The sequence below is a fragment of the Mytilus galloprovincialis genome, chromosome 10, assembly GCF_965363235.1.
Source record: "Mytilus galloprovincialis chromosome 10, xbMytGall1.hap1.1, whole genome shotgun sequence".
Classification (NCBI taxonomy): domain Eukaryota; kingdom Metazoa; phylum Mollusca; class Bivalvia; order Mytilida; family Mytilidae; genus Mytilus; species Mytilus galloprovincialis.
The window spans coordinates 24,175,636-24,193,357 of NC_134847.1; the positions used below are offsets into that span (position 1 = coordinate 24,175,636).

Consider the following 17,722-nt stretch of genomic DNA (forward strand, 5'->3'; position numbering starts at 1 on the left):
ACCAAAAAGCAATAAAATGCTTCCCTGACTGCAGCCTGATTAGACCTCAGATTTGATTAAGCATATAAAAACATACCAAAAATTTAATGTCAAACTTTTAGACTAATTTGAAAACAGGTATCAGGTGAACCTGAAACATTTCTTTTCATCAGCAGTCTCTGACTACATATAAACTTTCTTAATTTTTCATGGTTGTCCAACAAAAATGTTGAAAATATTTACTTCTATTTTTTTTCTAGCTTCTCTCATGTGAAAGCAGTACCTTTTTGGTCACTATCTATGTGTTGCATCTAAATATGAATTGTAACACTTTATAGTGACTGAACAGGTTAAACAAATACTTCTCAAGAAACAAAAAAAAGAAGACAACTTGGAACAGCACCATCCATGAGACTGAATAAAAACTCAGAAATGAATAGCATGGACAATAGGTTAGTTATATGTCCTTGTGAATAGTTAGGAAAGATATCAATAATTCTGCAGATAACACAATTTTATCAGGTTGTAGTACATTTTGTGTTAAAATTTTCACACAATTAGTGAATCTTTCAGAAAGGCTAAACTATATAACTTTTAATTACTGAAAGTTTCAAGCAATGACTGTTGAAGTGTTTCATTTACCAAATAACTGTCATGACTGTGTTTCTGAGAAAAAAATCATGTTCAAGTTTGTTAATTAAAGAGAAAGTAGATCCTTTTGCACTCACACATGTCAATTGTGAACTAGGGAGACAGATTAATATACATGTAAGTACTTTTTGCTTGTTTCTGAATCCTAAATGTGTTTATAAAATATACTTGTATTATTCATAATAAAATATTGTTTACATCAGTTGCTAAATGAACAAATATACTTTTTTTTACAATGACCAGTCCACTGATACTGACATTATCAAGGAGTACACATGTACATAGCAAAGGAAAAATGCAATTACAGATAAAATAATATACACCCTCTCTTTCATGTGTATCTCCTGCCATATCAGTATTTGAAATTTTGAAAAAACTTAAAGAAAACAGAATGAACCCCTACAAACCCCCCCCCCCCCCCTAAAAAAAAAGTTTACCCTGAAACTCAATCTCAGCCTTCCCTTTGTGTTGTACAATTTCAGAAAGTTCAATTCACTTACACACAAGTTATTGTCTAGAAACTACAAAAATACTCTTTTTTGGCCCCTGACTCCCTTAACTGTTGGTACATGTACATTTGTACCATAACCCCCAAAATCAGTTTTAACCTGGTTTCATTATTGGTATTGAACCTTCTGGTACAATTTCATAGAGATCCATTCACTTACACTAAAGTTATTGTCTGGAAACCAAATGTGTTTTCGAACAACAACGACAAAAATTAGATACAGTACAATTTTCGCGAAAGCCATCCCAAACTCCATACACCGAGTTTTTTCCTGGTGTGACACCAGGAAACTCCGACATCACTCCCTAAATTCTCGGAGAAATTTGGGAGTATTCCCTCCGACTTCCGCGTAAATCCGTTACCTTTTGTTTATTGTATTAGCGACATCTCTCCCAGTCTGGAGTGACGCGGTGTCACACCAGGTAATTAATTGCCCTAATCCTTCTGATCTATGCCGGCACGCGACAGTCAAGGTATGCGAGATTTCTAATGTAATTAAACAATTGTATTTCCTGTTTATTGATTATCAGTTTATATCTGATTGCTTGAAACAAATGAAAGATTAAAATCAAAATCAAAACGTTGTTGTTAATTCTTTTAATTACTCTGTACATTTAAATCAATTTTTAAAAACAACTATATTTGATTTTGACTTCCGTTTTTTATCAGTAAATAAATATTTAATTTACTAAAAGAGATAATATTGTGTAACAATAAACGGAGACTAACGCTGAATAAATTAGGGTAGTTTAAAGAAAAGTGACACGTCTCAAAGTTTTTTATACAAGTAAAAAAGAAAATATTATTCACTATCTGTTATGCTAATAAGTCTACGCCATTTCCATTTTACGATTACAAAATAAAAGTTTTAAAAAGCAAAAGGTTGTTGTTAATGCTTTCAATTGCATTAAAGTTTTTTTATAAAAAAAAATCTATACTTGATTATGACCTCGGGTTTCTTTTTTCGGTAATTTATATAACTTACGAAAAGAGACATACTTGCGTGAAAATAAACGGAAATTAACGCTGAAGGTATAAAATGTGAGAAAGAAAGAAAATTACGTGTCTAAAAACTTGTATATGCAAGAAAAAAAGAAAATACTTTTCACCATTCCTTATGTTTAAAGTCTACGGCATTTTCTCTTCGTCCATAGTCAACACTATATATTAATGGTAGATGAAAACAGGATGCATGTCGTTCAGTTCCTGATGGGCGTTGGTAGAGATCCTCTGTGAAAATTTATCGATCGTAAAAATTCGATCCACATTTTTTTTTACATATTTCTTTCTTGTAGAACACGATATAATTTCATTTAAATATTCTATTTTATAATTGTTGAAATACTTCTTTTTATATTTCGCCGAGGACTTTTAACGAGCAGTAAAATACGGATTGCGCCAATCCAATTTTATTTTAAATAATTAAAGATCAATAACAGATCATAACGGATAAAAAACACATGATTTTTTTTTCTCCATATAATTAAATATTTAAAGGTTGTGATTATTGTGTTGTGTCTGGGCGGCGAATGTATCTCAGTATTTATGAATATAGAGCTGCCACATACAAAACTATTTGTCACTTTACAGTTTCTTTTTTAAATTCAAATATTTCAAGTCGGTAATCTACCGAGGTAGTGAAACATAATATTTTACATTTCAAAATAAATTGAAAGTAACAGAGTTCACTTGTTGATCGATAAATTAACTCTTGGGTTTAATTTAGATTGGACATATTACCGTAAAAAACATCATTTTGTTTTAAGCCAGTTGATATTAATTATATAATATTGAACTATTAATGAACCGAATATTGCTCACTGAGTAGGTCATAAAAGGTTCTAATTGTGGTAAAATCGTCTTTGTTGAAAAGACAAAAATTGTAACCTGATCGGACTATAATGAAAATACAAAATAAGTGTTTTATTCATATTTTTATACATTTGTACGTTGTGTGTCATATGACAATGACATGGGCATATACATCAGACTACGCGAATGAATTTTATTTTTACAGGACATTCGGTCTGGTAAGCATCCTAGCTTTACCAGACCGAATGAAATTTTACCAGACCATTTTTTTTTTACATCTAATTGTATATTATCCGACAAAAAACAACAAACATATGACTTTGTTGTGCCCTACTCCTCCCCAAAATGCACAAATTAAAACAAAATGATGTAACAAGAGGGGATATTGTTATGAAAGTTGTGCACAATTGCTTGAATGCATTTCAGTGAAGAGTAATGTCCCATTTTATTGGATTTTGACAATGTTTGTGAACTAAACATAATTTAGAGTTTCTGTATAAAATTTTATTTCCTGTTTCTTCTTTCTTTTTCATATATCTTTTGGTTTTCAATTCTTGTGGTTATAATTCATAGCTAAATTTTGTGATCTGCTTGGATTTTTATTCATTTATTGTATTTAAATCGGCAAACCCGGAATTATCCTTATCCGTTCCCAGAATCTGATCCGTTTTATTTACATTTCCGGTTGTGCCAATGATGGCATCCATTGTTGTTTTTGACAGTCAGATATGTTTTTACCCGGATTTACACATTACTGGTTGGCGATGTTCGGCATAAAGCTAGCAGTTGAACAAAATAAACATCGCTGTGATGAATAATAAAGATGAAAATGAATTTGAGATCGTTTGGCAATTTTGTTAGAATGTTAGAAAAATCCATGAAAAAAAACACCGGACATTCGGACCGGAATTCAACAAAATTTTACCAGACCGATCCATTATTCACCGGATTTGTCCGACGGTCCGACGTATTTCGTGTAGTCTGATACATACAAGAATAATTATCTTATTTTAAATAAAAATGTCACACTTTTATCTGACAATGAAAGGACATTTAAATAACGTATTTTAAAGCACACAGGTGCAATCAAGATCGATTAAATGTACAAAGGTAATAAATCTGGCTAATCCGATGATGTTGTCACGCGTCATTAATTTTCAGTACATCCGATGGGCAATAAACTAATAAACAGCCACGCGGTGTTGGGAGAGAATCTTTGACGGAAATTGGGAGTATAATCTGTGATTCACGGTGTCACACCGCTACACTCGGAAATCGGTGATTAGAGTTCGCGATTACATACTCTCTGTGCGTACTGTAGCATCATATGCAATCTCATTAAAATTGAAATGTTCCCTATTTTCATTCTAAATTTTATTTTGCCATTATATAAAAACTTGAAATCTCATGGGGGAAAAAATGCAAGAAATGACAAAAAAACTGACTTTGAATAAGTGAAATTGATGTAGAAACCCACAAACAGAAGATGATCAGGAATTATACATTAATACTGCTGACTGCAGTGTTCCCCCCCCCCCCCCCCTCAAATCTTAAATAGCATCCTAGAAAATAGCAAAATCTTAAGACTATCAACTTAACAAACCTATCTATCATGGTTCCTTAGGATTAGGCCAAAAAAAATATATGTCTGTTTCCTGCTGCCAAGGCAAAAAAATCAGGGTCGGTAGGTCGGAATTTTTTATTTTTTTTTTTTTTATTTTTTTTTTTTGCACTCCCTGTCAGATTTGCAGATGGTTAAATGTCATGTTTGGTTAGGGTCCTGTACCCTAAAATCATTTAATCTCTTTAAAGAAGCTTTAATTGAATAATCCTCCCAGTGCCGACATTTTTTAAACCTTAATTGTATCACATTTGTGCTGGGAGCAGCCATTTTGATTGTTTGAGTATAGTAAAATGCGGATCTGGATCGGACTGGAAAAGAATTTTTCCGGACCTGAAACGATTTTTTTTCCAGAATTGAATAAAAAGATCTAGGGTCGGGGGCTTTGAGTCAGGGTCGGTCGGGAAACAGGAAACAGACATATATTTTTTTTTGGCCTTAGATGAAAATAAAAAAAAAACCTGGTCAACATAATTTTCTAAACAGGCTCACTGTAAATGCAAACCCCTCTTTTAACAATCAGAATTATCCTCTTGCTGATCACATATTTATGATATGCAGGTAACTGGGAATACAATATGAACATCCAGCCAATTGAGAATGTAAAAAAAATCATCAAACAGAGTGTTGTTTGTAATACAAAAAATAAAATAAAATAAAATAAAAACAGCTACAACTTTTAAATATCATGAATATTGATGTCAGAAAAAGATATTCCAAATCCTTCACCTCTTCATGAAAACCAACAAAAAAACAATTTAATAACCATGATAACGTTATGGATTGTATGACAGTATCTGTAGTTTTGAAATTGCAAAGAAAGAAAAATGGATATGAAAATGGAACAAGATAATGAATGTAAGCATTGTCATTTTTATGAATTACCAATAAATTAATTTTTCAGCAGAAAACAATATTGGATCATCAGATCAGAGAGCAACCATTTAGCTTTAAAGGGGGAGGTATGATATTTGTTGGATTTTTTACACACGAAGCACATTAATGCTATCAATCAAAATTATTCAGTCAAAATATAACACTAGAAGGTATGGGGGAAATCCGGATACAGAATTTTTTTGTCCTCTGCTTGAACAGAATTTTTTTTTCATCAATTTGGGGATCAGAATATTTTTTTTAGTCCAAATAATTATGACATCCAGGTAAGCTATTTTAAATTTTGGCAATGACGCCTTCTTGCGATGCGGGAAAAAAAATAATAGCCTTTCAAGACGTCATAATTGTTTGGACTTGAAAAATACCATACCCCCTCCTGTCTTTTGAAGTTAATGATGGTTCCCTAAACATTTTCTTCCTCAACTTAGTTTTATTATATTTTAGACAAAATCTATAATGTAGGACATTCTACCTGAAGATGCATGAAATATTTGCCACTGGACGTTAAGCAACCAACATTGGCAACAATACACCTTGTCGCTAATCCCAGATGACCCGGCTGCTTGAACTTTTGACGCATACAACAATAACTTTTTATGACGTTTTATGACGTCAAAATTTTACGGGAGCCTGTGTGATATCCAGTAATGGCGGACAAATAGCGATAAGGTCTATCAATCAATATATAGGACATAGTCTAGGTATAAAGCTGGCATTTAAGGTAGCGCCTTCCTCATATTAATATAAACAATCAAAGCGCGAAAGCGCTGTAAAGGCAGTTAATTACAGGTTGTGTGTATTTCTAGTCCAGTTATATCATTATCTTCCATAGAACAGAGGTGGTTTGTAGTATTTAAGATTTAGAGTTCTCTTGTACCTAGTTCACCTATATCTATAGTCTACTGTTTACAGTATATTTTCTGTACCTCGCCATGAAATGCATTTTTAAGACATAAGAACTTTTCCTTTTTAATGTAAATAAAACTATTTTTAATTATTGATTATATACACATATTCAATTACTCCTATCCTATGAAAAATAATTCACAAAGATTGACTACATGTAGTCTCCGTTCTGTGTGTATTGCTAGAACATCAAGTAACATAATGGTTAATGTACATAGTAACATGTCAACTCTTTTGAAGACAGAACTTTTTTAAAATTCTCCCTCCAAGCAAAATTATTTTTCAGTATAAACATGATAAAGTTATCTACCTGTATTAATGACCTAGAGACTCTCAAGAGCCTGTGTCGCTCACCTTGGACGGTCTATGTGCATATTAAACAACGGACACATATAAAATGACAAAATTGTGTTTTTGATGATGGGGATGTGTTTGTAGATCTTTCTTTACTGAACATTCTTGGTGCTACAATTATCTCTATCTATAATAAACATGGCCCAGTATTTACAGTTGAAAATATTTTTTAAAAATTAACAAAAAATACAAAAATTTATGAAAATTGTTAAAAATTGACTATAAAGGGCAATAACTCTTTAAGGGGTCAACTTAAAATTTTGGTCATATTGACTTATTTGTAGATCTTACTTTGCAGAACATTATTGCTGTTTACAGTTTATCTCTATCTATAATAATATTTAAGATAATAACCAAACTCTGCAAAATTTCCTTCAAATTACTAATTTGGGGGCAGCAATCCATCAACGGGTTGTCAGATTTGTCTGAAAATTCCTGGGCAGATAGATCTTCACTGAAGAGACAATTTCACCCTGTCAGATTTGCTCTAAATGCTTTGGTTTCAGAGTTATAAGCCAAAATCTACATTTTACCTGTATGTTCTATTTTTGGCCATAGTGGCCATCTCGGTTGGTTGACCGGGTCTAACCACACATTTTTTAAATTAGATACCGCAATGATGATTTTGGCTAAGTTTGGTTAAATTTGGCACAGTAGTTTCAGAGAAGATTTTGTGTAAAAGTTTATGGACGACGAAACCAAGTGATGAGTCAGGTCAGGTGAGCTAAAAAGGAGTTTTTAATCAAGGTAACAATGACATCTGGTGGCCATAAAAGCTGTCTCATTAGCATTTTAACCACTTCCCATATTTGCTTTTAAGACAATAGAAGAAAATTATTCAATGCAAAAACAAAACTTACTTGTAAATATGAAATTCTCTTTACAGTATGAGTTTTTCTCATTGTTGGAGATTGTACAGTAGTACAGTCCTGTAACTGCTTATACCCATTTCTTATCCCTTTAGTTTGATAAACTCACAGAATATCATATATTTACATTGTGCCACATCTCCTTATTTTTATATGCATTACAATAACATGAACAATTGTAATTCAAATCTATATATCAAAGCAAAATGAATTTCACTACTTTCATTCATGCATCCTTTGGAAAAATATAAGTTCTAAAATGACACAATATATGTTTATTTATATAAAAATAATATTTAGTTTTCGACTCTTAACAGGTATAAACAAGAATGTGTCCCCAGTACACGAATGCCCCACTCGCACTATCATTTTCCATGTTCAGTGGACCGTGACATTGGGGTAAAAACTCTAATTTGGCATTAAAATTAAAAAGATCATATCATAGGGAACATGTGTACCAAGTTTGAAGTCGATTGGACTTCAACTTCATCAAAAACTACCTTGACCAAAAACTTTAACCTGAAGAGGGACAGACGGACGGACGAACAAACGAACAGACGAACGGACGCACAGACCAGAAAACATAATGCCCCCTACTATCGTAGCTGGGGCATAAAAATGCACAGCTGTGTCATGATTTGTGAAATCTGTGCTGAAAACATAGGCATTTATGGTGTTTGAGTAATTCCATCTGTGAAGCTCAACATTAGCTCGTCAGTTGGTGGTGGACAGTTATAAATCTTTCCTGCAGGATGAATGTACATCTGTTCAGGAAAACCAATTTCACAAATCAAAACTTTCCTCTAGATTTCTCCTACAATATTCATCCAGTTTAGTTCTTTTGGTTTAACGGGACACCGTCCTGATTTTTAATTTTGTAAACCATTCAGTCTCTTGCTTACAAATGGTGAGGCTTGTATAGGGTATATTGGGATACGGGATATTTGCCATTTCAATTTTAGGGATATGGGATATTTGTCCTAAAAGTAAATGGGATATGGGATATTGATGCATTTATAAGGATATTGAATTTTTAACATGAAAAATAATAAGTGGAACTTAAAAGTTAAGTACAGAAATATTTACATCTCACTTGATAAAATTGCCCCCAAAAGGTTTAATATTAAAGGTCATTTTAGTGCTTTGTAGATTTTAATTGAGTTTATGGTCGTTTTATTTAAAGGTCATCCAAACCCAAGCGAAAAGTATTGATCTATTTTCGATATTTATATGCTCATATGTACTGATAATTTTAAAAGTATTTGTTTTGCTTTCCATACTTCGTTCCTTATTGTTAATTTTCCTTTTTTTGATGGTGATGTTCCTTTGGCACTATCTTACGGTGTTTGTATATCACAACACATCCGCTTTGCCCGTGGCTGTTGTAACGTTTTGGATTTTAATGAATGAAGTCTATGTATTACTGGTAATTTATTAAGTCAGGGATTTCGTTACCACAAATCACTTAAAATCTTTACTAAATTCTAGATTTGGTTTTGAAGTTTGGTTCTACCTGTAGAAAACTTATTTTAAACGGGATAGCACATCCTCATTTTTACGGAGATGTTTACCGTGCCATTGGATGCTGGATGTGTAATGATTGATAATTTAGTCTCAGATGCATTACTTTTTATTAGTTGTAATTGGCTTTGAACTGGCTGTCAGTAACTGCGAGTACTATCAGATCTGTACTTAGTGTCTTTTTGTTGATGGGATGTACAAGTACTCGGTCACGTCCACTCTCTGTTTTTGTTAAATGTATTTCTATTTGTATCCATCTGATGAGTTAAGCCTTTTTCAACTGATTTGTTTAGTTCGTTCTTATGTTGTACTGTTACACCACTGTCCCAGGTTAAGGGGAGGGTTGGGATCCCGCTAACATGTCCATTCGTTTTTGATGCGTTTTGTTATTTGATTTTGCCATGTGATTATGGACTTTCCGAATTGATTTTCCTCTGAGTTCAGTATTTTTGTGATTTTACTTTTTAACCTCGCCACATTCTGTATGTATGTGCTTGTCCAAAGTCAGGAGTCTTTAATTCAGTGGTTGTCGTTTGTTGCTGTGTTACATATTTGTTTTTTGCTCATTTTTTATACATAAATTAGAGCGTTAGTTTTCTCGTTTGAATTGTTCTACATTTGTCATTTCAGGACCTTTTATAGCTAACTATGCGGGATGAGCTTTGCTCATTGTTGAAGGTCGTACGGTGACCTTAAGTTGTTAATTTTGTGTCACATGGTCTCTTGTGAAGAGTTGTCTCATGTGCAATCATATAACATATTTTTTTTTTATATTATATGCTCATATGCATTGATAATTTTCTTGAAATAATCATAGATTTTTGTTAGATGTATCCATCTGATGAGTAAAGCCTTATTGTTGTCAATGTTTTTATTTGTTTTGATGCTTTATATGATTACAGAATATTTTCTAGTGTTTTACCTCTTATTTTTTACGTGGAGAAGATCTTCAGAGGTCTCCACGTTTCACAGATTGCTCTGTTTTGCCAGACAAGCTGGGCCGAGGCACGTCAGAGCACGTCCCATATCAAAAAGTAGATATTTCGCCGTATAAACTATGTTAATAACGAATAATTACTAAATAATCAATGTAAATTAATATATTTCTTTCTATTACTGGTGTTGTGAGGAAGGAAATTTAAAAAAAGGAACAAAAATATTGGGATCTATGTAATTCATAAAGTTAAAGATCACAGAGTCAAATACTGTTTTATTTCTTTGCAAAACAAGGGCTGAGCAAATTTTGCCTGCTGTAAAAATATTACAATAGTGAAGTGTAATAAAGGTACATTAGCAGAAAGCTTTCTTGTGTTAAATTTTGAGTTATTGAACTTGCATGCTAAATATCCACTCTTTGATATGGACGTGCTCTGACGTCCCACAGTCTCAGCTTGTCTGGCAAAACAGCCGTTGGATGTCAGAGCAATCTCGGACAAGAGACAGGGTTGATTCCTTCTGTTCTTTCCAACATAGGTTAACGTGTAGGATGAAGTTTCTTATCAATGAAAGAAGAATGCTATCAAAATGAAATTTTACAGTCATATGCATCACGGTTTGAACAATTAAAAAAAAGCCTGAAATTAGACCCCTTACACTAAATTTATCGTTTAAGATCACATAAAAAGAGTTTGTTATACAAGGCTCTAAGATGGAACACTTCATCTTTTGGACACATACATGTATATTCTTATTTAACACTGGAAGTATGCACTGTAAATTTCCTTAAACACAGTTTGTTTTCCCAGTCAAAATTGTTGACGTTGTGATGATGAGGAAAAAAATGGGTATGGGAATGAATTTATAATGATTTTTTGGGATATTTCAAAATAGTTTTAGGGATATGGGATATTTGTAAACAATATTTTTTGGGATATTAGGGGTAAACATTATAAGGATACGGGATATTGGGATAAAAACTTAATGGGATATGGGATATTGATACCCCCCCTAAACAAGCCTCAATGGTGCATGAAAATAGGATGGGAATGCATGGCAGTAGACAAGTCTCTATAAAGTGGGTATGTGCCCTGAAAAAAGTTTTATAACATTAGCTTTTTTGAAACTTGTGAAAGACTTGTGCAACACACATACCTAAATAACTATAACATAGGTGGAGAGCATCATTCATGTCAATGTTTTGTTCCTGTTTACATTGTCATTGATATTTTTCAAGAAAGCCCGAGGCATAGCTCATGAATTCTTGTCATTATAACCGAAATTTACATAATTACTGCTAAAATAATTATCAGTATAATATATCTCTTGTAGAAAAACCATACAATTGTAGTATTAACCAAAAAATGTCAAACAGATAATATTGAATCGTAATCCCAAAAGTTATGACGTCTTGAATTCACCCCCCTTTTTTAAGTTTTTATTCTAAAACGATAATTGCGGTTGCAAACAGACTTTGGTTTACTTGCATGGCGATTATATAAATAACAGTATATATTTCTTAAAGAAAATAAAGTTTTACCATGAATAGTTTCCTGAACGTAGTCGTTTTCAGTAAAAACAGCTGATTGATATGGGTTCTACGATTGCATCGCACATGACAATCTACGTTTGAGCCATGGCGTTGATCCAACTTTTCCTTCTTATTACATTGTAAGTCATTTAGAAATGCAAGTCCTCCTCTTAAATGACACTCGGGTACACACCAACAAGGACTAGGCATCGTTAATTGTGTGATTGTTTTGCAGTGCAAAAACGGAAGTTAAGGACGGAACTGACTGGTCTCACTAATAAGAGACAAGAAGAATTTTAGAGACAAACAGCGACAAGAAGTTTAATTTAGTGACGAAGCGACAATAACTAACAAGGGACAAGCGAATCGTAATTCTCTCACGAGGCTATTCTCATTTGATGTGATAGGGTGAAGCTAGACCTATCAAATATGTCCCTATGAAAAAGAAGAATTTCACTGTTAGAAAGGAAATGATATTGCATGGTTTTGATTCAATAAATTCTTTAAAAGGAAATTGAAATTTTTTTGTTTTGATGGCCAATTTTTAGCGTGTGCGTAAAATATATTTTTTTTATATCTAATAAAAACTAATCCCTTTCTTCTTAATAAAAACATATTTTTATCTATCAATGTACAGTAATATAAAAAATGTTTTATAACCGCCCCTATAATAAAAAATAATGCATGTTTTTTTTAATATCTATGGGGAATAAGTTGTTGCAATGACATTTTTTTTTATTTATGGCAGATTTTACAATAAGAAGGAATTATTGTTTTTTGTATCCATCAAAAAAGCAATTGCTGAAACTGTGAAACAGACTGTGTAATGGAGTAATGCATTATGTTATTGAATAAAATGTGTCTTTCTGAGTAAATAAAAATAAAAATTACTCTGTGTTTGTGTTTTATGTTAGAATTAGAGGGTTTTCAATTTCAAAATATTGGACATGGAATAGACATCATGACCTACTTTACTGACATCCAGCTTATTTGGAGTGGAATTTTGAAGTATTATTTATAAGTGGAGCCTAATAACATGGACTTATATTTTAATAAAAAGTCTTCTTTTGTGTTTTAAACATAACTTTAAGGCAGATTTTTATTGGTAAAGGCTAAAAAAGGTAATTTAATAATATTGTTGCTAACGTCACGTCTTTTCCGTCCATTGTGGTATGTCACGATCGCAATTTTCTTGTTAGTTCTCAGACAGCCCATTGTAGTTATTTTTATCCCGGGTTTTATAAATAATTGAAAATAGCAATCATATTAAATTTGGATGACGTAAGGGGGTCAAAGGACTTGAGGAATCAATATCATTGGCTGTTTTATTTTTTGCGAACGTTACTGTTCGAGGTTTCCGTCCAAATCAGTGTCACGTGAGCAACATATATTTATATCTGTAACTCTCCTGTATAGGAGTTACGATATCGCCCTTTGCAGAAATAGATTCGGAGTCAGTTCCTTCACATGATGGGGAAGCAAAGAAGGTAAGTTGTATGTAATATCGTTACAAGAGGACCTTAAATGTATTCCGTCCATCAAAAAGACGTTCGCAACAAAACATAATGTCATGATAGTAGATGTTGCTAATGTTACTATTACGAATTGGTTTCTTGTGTATTCATTTGATATAAAGTACACCTGCAAATGACATTCTGTATATTTAGAAATTCTAAACCAGACTGTACAATTTTATTACTCCAGGCATATTTTAAACATCACTGTGTGCATACATTTTAACTTTTAAAGATGTTGTTGCTCATGTGACATGTCCAAATGTCGCTAACGTTACTAATTTTTTGGTTTCTTGTGTATTCATTTGATATAAATTACACCTGCAAATGACATTCTGTATATTTAGAAATTCTAAACCAGACTGTACAATTTTATTACTCCAGGCATATATTAAACATCACTGTGTGCATACATTTTAACTTTTAAAGATGTTGTTGCTCATGTGACATGTCCAAATGTCGCTAACGTTACTCATTTTTGTCTCCGTCACATTAGCAACATGAAAGTAGGAGACAGAACACAATACTGTAAAATCTGCCTTATGTATAGTCGCTATAGAGTCTTCTTGACGCTTCTTCTCGCTAAATTAATTATATTGTCGCTTCTTATCGCTATTTTAATTTTATTGTCGCTTCTTATCACTTTTTGACGCTTCTTGTCTTTAATTAGTGGAACCCTATTCAGGAACGATAATTTCATATTTTACATAACTGAGACCGAAATAACTATAACGTCATACGGCTTCACGTACAGAAATACTTTAAATTGTATATTATGCAATATAATTCACGGTCAGTCGACTTTTAATTATAATATCATGTTATATCAACGAGTGAAATGATTTTAAAATATCTTTAGATCGCAAATAGTACTTGAAATTGAACGGACCTCTTTCCACACGGAATTCGAATAATGATAGTTTGTAATCAGATTGACTGCTTATAATGCAAAAGACACATTAATAAACAGATTTTTAAAACGAACAATACACACTGATCGTTTCTTTATTTCCCAATGTAAATGAAAGGAACAAAAACCAATACATACCACAAAAAATAGAGGAGAAATTTAAACATTTACGGATCTATTTCTTGCAAAATGACCCCCATCAAAGATTTGCGTAAGGAAAGATGAACCTCATGACTTGAAAGTCAGGCCTTAAAGCACTGCCTTTAAAAACTAAGTAACATATGTTGACACACATTAACATGATTATGACATACACTTTAAAAATCAATAAATGATAATGAAATGCAGACTGACACAGTTTCTTATTATGAAGATAAACAATTCAATCTAAAACATAATGGAACTTTTTAGGTGATTTACCGGTACCGTTATGTGTACGCGTGGCACTCTTCCAGATGTTTGACACTTTTATTCAAATCTTCGAGACCATACTAGAAACTTTAGAAGTTCATGATAACGACACTTTTGTGTTTACTGTTATATTTCTCCAAAAATAATTGAATAAACTTACTTGTTTAACAATACCCCTTTGAACAGCTGGCTGTGCTGTACTCATGTTGTCGACTCGTGTCAGTTTCTGAATGAAAGGAAGTTCGTTTAGTCACGTGATAATAATGTTGACATTCGTCCCGGATTTCTGCCTGAAGGAATCTGTGTGAAAGATCAGGCACTCATTCGGGTTGTGATATTTTAATAAGTTTATGGACACCGTAGTTTTATCTTTTAAAGTTTTATCATTTCAACTATTTTTTCAAAAATAAAAGAATGAACTTTGCCCCAAACCGGAACTTTTACATGTTCAGTCAGGTCAAACCTTCAAAACTTATTCAGAAATTTCGCGTCATTAAACGCAAATCGGACCAAGTTTTTACAAACGTTCTAAATTGAATAAACATTTTCGAGAGCATATTTGAGTTATTGGTATTAAACATTTTCGAGAGCATATTTGAGTTATTAGTATTCGATATTTTCGGTTTTTAATAGTTTTATCATTATCATGTATGAAAAATTATGAACCTGATAACGGTAAGACTTTACCGTTCAATTTGTGCTGTATTGGACTATTGTATATATGTTTAAGGTTTAAAAAGAGGAGTAAATTTTCGATTTTACCTACACATATATAAGAATGAGGTTTATGGATCGAATAAGGCAATCAGATGGTTAACCTTTGTTTCACTTTCAATGAATACATTCTTTTCTTTTAGTAACCGAACACGCACCAATCATGTGTAATCCATCCATGTATTACAGACTAGGGGAATAGCTCTGGTAGCATGGATGGAGGCGATTATATACGGACACATAAAAACACATCAGCTTCTATTTCTACATTTTATTCAGACAAAGAATGACGTCACAAACATAAATACAAAATACTGGCAAACGGTGAACAACTCTCTCTTACACACAGAAACATAATCCGACCATATATAACATCCCGCCCCCAAAACAAAAATTTACTAAATGTTTACAATGGTCAATATGTTTATGTGTTAAAAAAAAAAAATACAATATATATTAATCAAGTTTACATGAATAAAGTTTATCTCTCGACACTCTAGTAACCATTTTAAAAACAAACGTATCAACGCTGCAAACCCGAAAGTCTGGCATCTCGGACTCCTCCCTCGGATGACCTTATCCATGTTATCATGCTTATGCACGCATTACTTTCACACAACCCTTACAGTGATACACACATATTAAGGTCAAGGATCAGTAGATTTTTTTTAAACTTAGAACTCAATTAGATATTGAAAATATACATCAGAAAATGTAAAAAAAAAGGATATGTCACCGACTTCGTTTTCAAGAAAAATCCATTTTTAAAATGGTCCGAGAGGGTACTAAATTACATTGAATATATAGGGTAAATCTATATTTTTCTTCTATAATTTTCGGTTTCTGGTATAAATCACGAGAACCGCTCCATCGAATTTTTTTTTAAATCAATATTGTGTTCCTCTTTGTCTTACGAGTTAGATGATATTAAAAAAAAATATGGTCACCGACTTCGTTTTCCCTGTAGAAGCGACGCAAACCCAACATTTTGACAAAAAAAACATAAAAATTCGTGACATCGTAATTTTTATTATATAACGTCAAGTTATCACGCTAATAATTTCCAACGTTCTTCGTGTTGATTATGCACGATGATTATGTGTTTCGTATTGATAGATTCTTTTTATCATAAGAGTCTGGATAATTATCATAAATTTTTATTTAGTATTACCAATATTCTTTATTTTTTATATTTTAGCACCTCATTATGTACACTTTTTCTTTTTTTTTCTTTTTTGCATTTTATTCTGCAATTTTTGCCCATTATTCTGTATTCCGTAAACCCCAATCAGACCCTCTTTTATGGAACATTTTAAAAAGAAGTTATACGTTGTAAAAAATGTGATACATGTATGTTCATTATCAATATACATATCTAAAACAATTACTAATTCAGACAAAAATACGTTGTAAGTACATGAACGCAAAAATGGTATAATCTTAAAAATAGAAATCATCAGGGTTACTGTCTACAAGTTGACGCAATAAAAGATGTAATTGAAGCTATATTTTTGTATGGCCCCTCAACTACCCCTGTACGTCTGTCCGTCCGTCATTCCGTCTGGCCGCCCGTCCTTCCGTCCGTCCGTCCGTCCCCCTTTATAGTTTATAGTTATTCCGCAACTTGAACATCTCGTTTGAATCCTAGAACGTACTTTGCTGTCTGTCTGCATGTGGTCAGGGTTTTGATCAATCTAATTTAAAACCGATCTCTCATCGCTCCTGTTTCTGATGTGTCGCGTGGGAGATCTAACGAAACCGGCTTTGAGGTCACATGTGAGTGAACTAAAAATAATGAATTTATAATGATATGCAAATGAGATGACGACCTATTAATAAGCCAATCAAAAAAGTTTATGAATTATTTTGACTGACGATTTCGTCGTAAATAAAATGAGTTACAACCCTTTACCTTACGTTAAACTTTCAAGATCGTGGAAGACTTAATTTCATTGGTCGAAAAAGACACACCTACGAGGTCACTCACATATGACCTCAAAGCGGGTTTCGTTAGATCTCCCACGCGACATATCAGAAACAGGAGCGATGAGAGATCGGTTTTTAATTAGATTGGGTTTTGATCTTTATTAATATTTGCTCTAATGAGAGATAGTTGAACTTTGTCATTTTTGGGTAACCAATTCATAAATCTCTTAGACTATCTTGTAAGTCATCTGTTTACACTTTTTCTCCGTTCCGATATATGATTTGGCCACTTTTGAAAAAAAAAACGTTTTTTTTTTTAGCAGCGGAACATGTAGAAGCTTGTGTCGACAAAGTTTGGTACTATATCACGACAGAACGTGTTCTGTCCATATACTGCTGCTTAACATCGCATATATAAACAAACGTTATATCGATGATTCTACAAATTCTTGAAAGAGTGTCGTGTGGTTATTTATACATCTTCAAGTTAACAAGTAAAACACGCAGACAAACTGACATCTTTGTTAATATCTTTTTTGTTCTGTATAAAATTTATTGTATACAAGTCTACAAAAACGTTTCAAAAAGTTTACTAAATGGTTATTGTTCCACAAGTGTACATATGTATGCTCGAAGTATATATAGAATCAGTACATGATCATGGA

General features: G+C 32.6%; 1 protein-coding gene across 1 annotated transcript in view; it reads right to left on the bottom strand.

Annotated features, from left to right (window-relative positions):
• The window catches only part of LOC143047222 (staphylococcal nuclease domain-containing protein 1-like), a 52,460-nt gene extending 37,602 nt beyond the window's left edge, over positions 1 to 14,858 (bottom strand). Inside the window, exon 1 of the mRNA XM_076220226.1 lies at positions 14,578 to 14,858. Within this exon, the coding sequence (XP_076076341.1) occupies positions 14,578 to 14,622 (45 nt within the window). The 5' untranslated portion in view covers positions 14,623 to 14,858. The remainder of the gene's footprint in view (positions 1 to 14,577) is intronic.
• Positions 14,859 to 17,722: the final 2,864 nt, after the last annotated feature.